At 25.5% G+C, this 9,750-nt stretch overlaps 1 protein-coding gene across 1 annotated transcript; it reads right to left on the minus strand.

The window, feature by feature from the left end:
• Positions 1–2,953: 2,953 nt before the first annotated feature.
• On the minus strand, positions 2,954–4,109 carry LOC107022064. The gene is made up of 2 exons (XM_015222786.2): positions 3,806–4,109; positions 2,954–3,296 (listed from the first exon to the last, which is right to left on the minus strand). The coding sequence occupies exons 1-2, from the start codon at positions 3,972–3,974 to the stop codon at positions 3,064–3,066; spliced, it is 402 nt and encodes a 133-aa protein (XP_015078272.1). The 5' UTR covers positions 3,975–4,109; the 3' UTR covers positions 2,954–3,063.
• Between the last annotated feature and the right edge of the window lie 5,641 nt (positions 4,110–9,750).

Below are 9,750 nucleotides of genomic sequence, written 5' to 3' on the forward strand. Positions count from 1 at the left end.
ATCCATACGAACCCCACCCTACACGACCCCATTGTCAACCATAGGCACATCTTTAAATTAGAAAAGGACACATGATCATTGGTATTTGGCTCTAACGTGTACTGTCTTTTGAGAAATTTGAGTAGACGTTTGGCTAAAATAATATTTTAAAAAAAGAAAGAAAAAAATGTGTAAAGAAGTCTATCAATTATGATTTCAACTATATAATTTTTTGTATTTGTTAGCACATAAATATTATCGCTTACAATGCTCAATCAATTATTTTTTTAAAAAAATTGATTTCTTATACGTAATCCTTACATTAAGCGCACTCTCTCTATTGTTAATTTTCCATTTCGGTGCACAATGTGGTATTTAAGTATAACTTCAAATAAATTAGTAAATTTTTTATTTTTGTTATTTCTTTTAAAAGGAAGAAATCGGGAAGAATCATTGAATATATTCGTAATTAATTAATAACTATATCTTGTTCATTATAAAAATGATAAGCCTGTGTTGAATTTTATTTTTTTTATAATTTAGAAAGTTTACAAGTATAAAGTATATTTCATATATATTTATTTGCTAAAAAATAAAATATAATTTTAAAAAATTATGTTGAAAAGTCCATTCAAACTTTTCCAAATGGTCCAATAATTTACACAACCAATCAATTCAAACTTATTTTTTTTATTGTATTTAATTTGCACACGATTAAGAAATAGCTAGAAGTATTGATGTGAAACAAAAAGATGATATGACAAGTAATTGGTGGGAATTAAAGATTATTTGTATATAGTGGCAAAGTCAAATATAATAGAGGAGTTTTAATTACATTGTGTAATAAGATAATAAGGAAAAATACAAAATAATTTTGTATACATATAAATTATTGAATAAAAAAAACTTTTAATTTAGTGGTGAAAGTGGAGCAAACATACTTAGATATGTTATTTTGCAATTTTCGATATTTTCTTTAGAATTTTTAACTTTGTTAGTAATTACATCAAAAGGTGAAATATAATATCAATGGGAGGAATAACTCAAAATACTATAACAATAAATAGGGTAAAATGTATTCATATTTGAATCCAAATATGTGAGGAATTTATGTTATATTATAAAAATATTTATTATTTATGTTAACATAATTTTTTAAATTAAATATAACATTTTTTTGGAATTAAGAAAATGGTACGGTCTTTGCCTCTTTCTCAACCCGTTTTTCTTTTCTTCTTTTTATTCTTCTGCTTCTTCGTCTCTTTCTTCTTTTCTTTCACTCTTTTACTTTTTTATCTCTTTCTCTGGTGTTATTTATCTTCCTCCTCTTTTTTTTTTTTTAATTCTTGTTCTTTTCTTTAAACTTTTCATCTAAATAACTATATTTCTCAAATTAGTTGTTATCCATGTCATTATTTTTATTCAAAAACAAGATGAAAAGAGGAAAAAAAGACCGTAAATTTGTATAAAATCACGTTTTTAAGCAGAAATTTCAAATCTTTAAAATTACACAAGCAAGAGTTCACCATTGATGGTCATTATAAAACTTCAAATTTTGAATTCATTATTTGAATTTTTAGGAATTTGTGATAAGTTTGAAAAGGTAGTTCCTACAAATAATTGAAAATGTCGTTTGAAATTTATATCTCAATTTTAAGAAGATGTGATTAAGTTTATAATTGATATTAGAAGAAATACTAGATTGAAATGAATTAAATATAGTATTGTCTTGCAAATGTATTAAAGTTGAATTAGATAATACAATTTAATGCAAATTTAATTCATTTTGAATTTTTTTTATTGATTTGTAACTATTGGATACTTAATTGATTCATTATTGATATAACTTATCAGTTTATTGATCATTGTCATATCTTTAGTTTGTTACGTTTTCCATTCATTCCTAATTCTCTTTTCTAATTTAACTTTAAATACCGTGTAATGCAATTTTAATGCAACTTTAATTCATTTCACAACCTTTTGATTTATTTGTTTCTATCGAATACATATTTAATTCATTATTGTACAAGTTTAATTCACTCTACAGGTCATTGTCTTGTCAGTCATAGTTACGTTTTCCATCCATTCTTAATTCTCTCTTCTTATTCAAATTTAATACCGTTTAATGCAATTTTAATACAAATTTAATTCATTTTGCAGTTTATATTCATTTGTTTGTTCCTATTTGATACTTATTTTATTCATTATTGATGTAAGTTTAATTCACTCTATAAATCATTGTCTAATATTTTATTTGTTACATTTTTTTTATTCATGCTTAAATCTCTCTTTTACCTCAACTTTAATACTTGTGTAATACACTTTGTATTTTTAATTCATTTTACAATTAATCGATTGGTTTGTTACGATTGATTACTTGTTTAATTCATTATAAATACAAGTTTTATTCAGTTTACATGCAGATCAAAGAATGCTCTTTTGTTTGCTACATTCTGCATTCATATTTAATTCTCTTCTAATGATTCAATTTTAATATGTTTCTAATACATTTTTAATTCAAGTTTAATTCATTTTACAGTTTCTTATGCCTCTTCATTTGTTACGATTATCATATTTCTCTTCTAATAATTCAACTTTAATATGTTTGTAATACATTTTAATTAAAGTTTAATTCATTTTACAGTTTTTTATGCATGTTCGTTTGTTATGATTATATTACTTGTGTAATTAACTATTGATACGAGTTTTATATAATCTAGAATCATTGACTATTCTACGAAAAGAAAGCGAAAAAGAGCAATAGTAGGAGAGGGAGAAAGGAAAAAAAAAGCAAGAAAAAAACGGACAAAAGAAAGAAAAAAAGAAGAAGAGAGAGCGAGACACACAAAAGGAGAAAGAAAGAAAGAAAGAGCGAGACAGAGAAAAGGAAAAAATTAAAGAAGTTGCTATAAATGATAATATTAAAGAGTATATTTAAAATAAGTAATTATATTTTAAAAGGAATCTATTCACGTAATTAATTCATATATAATTATACAACATAATCATGTCAAATACATTAGAATATATCTAAACATTATTCCCACAACATCAATACAATACCATATATCATAAAACAATATATTATATATGATCGCTACGATTAACAATTGTTGTAGTTCTAATCTTGAGCTTTGCTCGATTGATGTAATGAGAAATTGTATCATTAAAACTATCTCTTCTTATCGTAGGCTTTTTAGAACCACCATCATCAACCATATCAAAATTTGATGTCATTGTTCTCATCTTGTTCTTCACTCGATTAATATAACCAGAAAAGTATTTGTCATTATGACTTTTGTCACTAGACTTGTTATCTGTTAGAAAATTTTGAAGAAAAAATCAACATTCAAATAATGATCACTATAAATACAAACAAGTGTAAATTTTGAAATTCACTTCTTGTTGACAAAATAACATACAAAAAGAAGTACAATTTTCACGACTTGAATTCGTAAAGCAAATTTAAGATTTGAATTTTATGAATTTTGATTTGAGATTCTAGACATGTCATTTAACCTATTGGATCAAAATCGATCATTCTTACTTATTAAGTGTTCATATATATAAAGTCTGAACCAAAACTATAAAATTCTGATAAACTTATTATATATTAACACTTTGCATCTACCCTACTCACGGCATTGATGACAACACAACAATAATAACATATTAAGTAATAATTTCACAAGTAAAATCTGAAGAGAATAGAGTGTACACAGATTTTATTTCCATATCGTGAAGCGTAAGACTACATGATATGTTAACAATTACTAAATAATATTAAAAATGAATGAATAAAGATAAAAACATTAACAAAAATCACCTTTAATTTCCTGCTTTTGATGAACTTTTCCTGCAGCATGATTGTATTCTATAAGCACCATGTTTGATTTTGATTTCCCTTTTATTTCATCAGAACTTTGGCTTTGTTTCTTTCTATTATCCAATTTGAAAATCTTTTTATATTGGGAGTCTTTGTTGTTCTTTGCCATTTTGATTCTTGAAATTTCAAGAAAACACTAGGCAAATATTACTAGTAATTTGTGAGTTTGACAGTATTATTGTTGATAAGAAAGAGCTTGGTTTAGAGCATATTAATAAGAGGAGATTAATGATCATTATTGAGGAATTAATATTGTTCTTTTGTACATTAACCAACATGTGACACTTATGTTCTTTGTGAATAAAGACTAATTACTCCCTGGATATTCCACATAGTATATAATATATGCCAAGAAATTATTAATTAATCTTATCATTTTCGATTTACGCAAAGGTGTTTGATTGTACTAAACACGTGAGACAATAAGGGTCGATGGTATGCAATTTTATCATGCATTTTCATCAGAGATTATTTTCATAACTCGAACTCAAATCTGTTATCTAAAGTCACATGACTATAATTTTACTAGTTATGTCAAGACTTTTCTTATAAAAAAAAACAAAATTTTGAAATTGTTATTTTAAATATGTTATAAGTTATTCATTAATGGTGAAACAAAATTTTTTATTAAGAGAACTAAAAATATAAAAAAATTAATGTATACAAATAAAATAAAATAAGTTCAACTTTATCATATATATAATATAATTTTTTCGAAAAATTCGGATAAACGCTAACCTTGATGATTCTTGTTAGTGGCCTATCAATAAAGGGATCATATTCGTGACTTTCAACATGTTTTCACTTTTTATTGATAAAGATAGAGACATCTACTATTATAAAAGCATAATTAGTTAAATTCTGCAAATTATTAGAATAAATAATAATGACAATAATGATAATAATAAAAGAAGTGGAATCAGGTTCTTGAGGGGGTTTAGGTGGGGTGGGGGTGGTCTAAAGTTGTGTAGAGTATATTTTTTTTTTTTGGAGGTTGATCTTAGTTGGAGAGATTATAATATTCTATGATATAGCATATTTTTCAATTGAGTTTCAACTATTGATAAGACGGTTATATTTTTTAAAAAATTTTAAATTAGCGATTATACTTTTTGTCAAATTTCAGCTTAATTTGGAATTTTTTTTAAAGATGTAAATGCATATAAAAACATCTCCTATAAGCTTTATGATCGGACAATTTTTGTAATAAAAAAGATATTTAACGATAAACTTAACTTGTTCGAAGATACTATCATAGATAAGACATTTCTATGTAAGGGAAAAGGTATTGTAATGTATATTCCATTGCTCCTCCTTTTTGTAAAGTAATTATAATCTGAATCACTAAGCTAGCGTTTGGCCATAGATATTCAAATATTTTTGGCAAATATTATTTGGATGAAAATTTGGGTGAAATTTTACCATGTGTTTGGCCATAGAATTTGAGAAACATATTTCATTTTTTTAAGAAATATGATTTATACCCATAAAATTTTAAAACTATCAAACTAACCATAAATTTGTATTACATAGCACAATAGAAATCTCACGTAACAAGATTTATGACTTCCGCAACAAATCAACAAGAATCATTACAGTAAATATTCGTATAGTGAAAAGGTCTTGGTACAAATCATGATAATGAAAATACAACTAATATAAATTCGGGAAAAAAAAGAGAAGAAAACAAAAGGAAATAAATATTGCAATACAGCGCAAGCAACTACTATTTTCACTTGCATGTCACATTCATAGTTGTTCATGCCTTGTCTTAGTATTCTGAATCTACTTTTCCACGCACCAAAAGTTCTTTCAATTACATTGCGCAGAGAAGCATGTCTATAGTTAAATAGCTCTTTTCCATTCTTAGGCTCTCTTTCACTTCCTCGGTAGTCCTTCAAATGATAGCGCATTCCAATGAATGGAGCTAAAAATCTTCTTGTGTTCCGTATACCAGCATCAACAACGCAATATTTATCTACCAAAATAAAATAAATGCAATTCATGTTTTATTTAGTAGCTAGTTCATTAAGACTAACTGTAACAAAGGAATGTATGAAATCAAAAGAATGCATGTAGAAGGGAGCTAATTGGATTGGTTGGTGTCAATAAATATATTATTTTTGTAAAATAAAAAGTTTAGGGTAAAAATTGAATTATCTAATTTTAAATTATTATGTAAAAATATGTTTTCTAATTTTTTTTAATCATATAAAAGTCTTTTGATTTAAACTATACTATACACCAATTATTAGATATGACTTTTCTCCTATAAAGAGTATTCAACTTGAGCCAAATTAATAAATAAGTAAATCTCATTTGTTGATATTTTATAGTACTAAAGATATGAAAATGACTCTCCAATATATTTTATTATATATAGTACAAGGGATTGAAATATGATATAAATATCACATATTCAATCATCTGTATGTTATATTTATGCAAAAATACTTCAATTTTAGTTATATGAATCTGAATCACATCTTCAATCATATGTACTTTAAATTCATGCAAAAATAATTTCCGTTTTAATTATATACATTTAAAGTTTGATCATATACGTGGCCTCTCAACTTTCAATAATATTTTTACAATTTTAAAAGACGTATATATTTAAATTTATCCCGAAATTAGTAAAGCAAACTTACAAATTTTCAAGCATTGTGAATTCAACTAAAATGATGATCTCTAAATTGGTTTTATGTGTACTCAATTCAAATATAATTTAAATTTTCATACAAAGTTTGATGTATTACAAATTAAATTCAAGAACAAATATGATAGTTAATGTATTAGGCAACTCTTCATATATTAGGACATGTACTTGTTTAAAATTGGATCTTGAATGAACTTATGTAGAAACTTAATACGTGGAGAAGCTTCTAATTGAACTTTACGCTACAGTTTCACTTATGATCTTATTTTCAATCCATCTCATTTTTAATTCTCGAACTTCGATATATATATATATATATCATTATTATGGTATTTGGGATAAATATCTCGTCCTTTGATGAATTTCACATGATACTTTCCACCTTTAACTAGCAACATACATTAGGTACAACCTGAAACCTTATAGTATTCAACTCACGTTAGTAACCACTAAAATCATACCTTAATCTTTAGCCTGAACTCATTGGTAGCCCTTCTAAAATTGGCATCAATTTTTACTTAGACATCTCAATTAGACTTTGTTTATTTTAGACACCTCATGTTGAGTCTCGCTGTGTCATTTGACACTTTTTGCTGACTTGACATGAAATTTTCCTTCTTCTTCACTTTTTAGCTCTGCCACTTATTCCTTCCCCCCCCCCCCCCCCCCCCCCCNCCCCCCCCCCCCCCCATGAAAATTCATGATAAAAGACTTACAAAATATGAAAAAAATAAAACAAATTATCACACTAATTTTAAAAATGTTTATAAGAATAAATTTTTTAAAAGTCATCACACTAATTTTAAAAAGATTTTTTAGAACAAGACACACATTTATTTTCAAAAAAATTAGAAGAATGTCCTATATAATTGTCAAATCAATTAAAAAAAACCTAAAATCTAATGATTTTTTTAAAAAAAAAATGGAAGAAGAATAAAAAAAAATGATTGCAGAGTTGTTTGAATAATTTATTGGATAAATTACCTATATACACATCTTTATTTTCCATAATTTCTATTATTTCCTATCATTTAAAAATATTTCTAAAATTCCTCTTTTTCCTTTCAAACCCATTGTTCCAGATACATAAAGTTATACACGTTTTTTCTTTCTATTTTTACTCCTTATTTCACTCCCTCAACCTCTTCCTATTTTTACTCACTCTATCTCTTCCTATTTCACTCCATCAATCTTTAATTCCTTCATTTTTAAATTTTCAGATTTAATTTTCTCTATTTTCAGTAATATCTCTCCACAATTTTTTTCAAAACAACTCAAATTTTCGCTTTATAATTTTTTCCAAAGAATTATCGGATTCTCCTCCATTTTCACCTTCACAATATGCATAAGGGAAAGGTAAAAGATATGATGTATACATATTGTTTCCTGCAAAAAAATCAGTTTTAGGAGACCCTCTTTTGCTGGTGAAACTACATTATGAAATGAAAAGAAGTAGTCTCTACCAAATGTATCATTTTATCATGTATCAAGTGTTGCTATGTATCTTCTACGATTATTCAAATTTAGAAGAATATGTTTCCGTACACAATATCAAATTATATTAGTGATACATTTGTGAGCGAAGAAATCGAGGAAGGACACATGCTCGAGCTTTAAATCTATTGCTTTACAAATTTTCAAAATTCCTCATTTTTGAGCATTAAATTAATGTATCAACGTATCAGAATAATGTATTATGTATAAAATGTAATGTATCTTACTTAACGATTAATGTATCAACACTTATTTTAGTTATGATACGTAGATTCAAATTTATACTAAATGTATCTGATACATAACAATTACGAAACAATAATGTATCGATCTCAAACAATTACTATAGTGTATTTTTTGAAAAATTTAAAGTGTTGTATTTCTCAAATAAAATAACAGACATAAATAATAATGTATCAAACACTATTTTTTAGTTATGATAAGTAAATTCAAATTTATACTAGATATATCTTATACATAAAAATTACCAAACAATAATTTATCGATCTCAAACTTAAAATCTTATGGGAAACACTTACTTATTTAATGTATCTAGTAAAAATATAATATTTATCAATTCAATCGAAATGATCTTCATGATCTCAAACAAAAGAACATACATAAATAATAATATACCATACACTAATTTTTTAGTTATGATACGTAAATTTGAATTTATACTAAATGTATCTGTAACATAACAATTGCCAAATAATAATGTATTGATCTCAAACCTAAAATTTCATGGGCAACACTTTCTTATTTAGTATACCTAGTAGAAATACAACACTTATCAATTTAAACTGAAAGGATCTTCATGATGTATCTTCTCGAAAATTTTGATAATTTTTAATCAAAATTGAAAGAATCTTCAATGAACTAGGAGAATAATTTTGAAATTCAAAGTTTTCGTCAATTTTGAATCAAAATGGAAAGGATCTTCAATGACTGGAAAAGAATTTAGAATCTCAAAATTTTCGATAATCTTGAATTAAAATTAAAAAGATATTCGATGAACTTGAAGATTTACAAAAGAAATCGTTTGTCCAACAACAATTCCATACAATCCTTCATAACTCATCCCGCTTTTCAAAATTTTGACATATTTTTTTATGAAACAGAGAGAACGATGAACAAGAAGAAGAAATTTAATTTTTTGATCTTTTTAGATTGTTACACTATATGATTTTGACTTCTTGATAATAATTTTGAATGGAATAGCGTAATTTGTGGAATCTTAATCTAATTTTCAGTTTTCCCCCTTAATTAGTGGAACAAATGGATACCATGAGATTTTAAATTGATTTTATAGCTTTTTTTCCTTAATAAGTGCAACAGATTGATACATAATGTATCAACAATAATGTATCCGAATCCTTAATTATGTATCTGAAATGTCTAAAAAATATGGGATTTATGCAATTATAAAAATAATAGGAATAGAAGGTAATTTATATTTTACACTATGGTATTTATGTAAGTTATACTAATTTATTTTAAAATTATTATTTTTACATTCAAATACCACATCAGTTTTTAATTTATCGTCATGCCATATCATCCGCAAGTGTATTACACACGCTTTGTAATTTTAATTTTAGCTGATTAATAAAAAGGTGTTAAAATGACCTTGAGATGTTTAAAATGAATAAAGTCTATTTAAAATATCCAAGTGAAAATTAATATCAAATTAAAAGAGCTACCCATAGATTCAACCTAATCTTTAAACGTA

The sequence above is a fragment of the Solanum pennellii genome, chromosome 6, assembly GCF_001406875.1.
Source record: "Solanum pennellii chromosome 6, SPENNV200".
Classification (NCBI taxonomy): Eukaryota; Viridiplantae; Streptophyta; class Magnoliopsida; order Solanales; family Solanaceae; genus Solanum; species Solanum pennellii.

Coding starts and splice junctions, on each gene's coding strand:
- LOC107022064 (XM_015222786.2), bottom strand. CDS start 3,974: ATGGCAAAGAACAACAAAGACTCCCAATATAAAAAGATTTTCAAATTG. Junction 3,297..3,805: donor TCAAAAGCAGGAAATTAAAG/GTGATTTTTGTT, acceptor ATTTTCTAACAG/ATAACAAGTCTAGTGACAAA.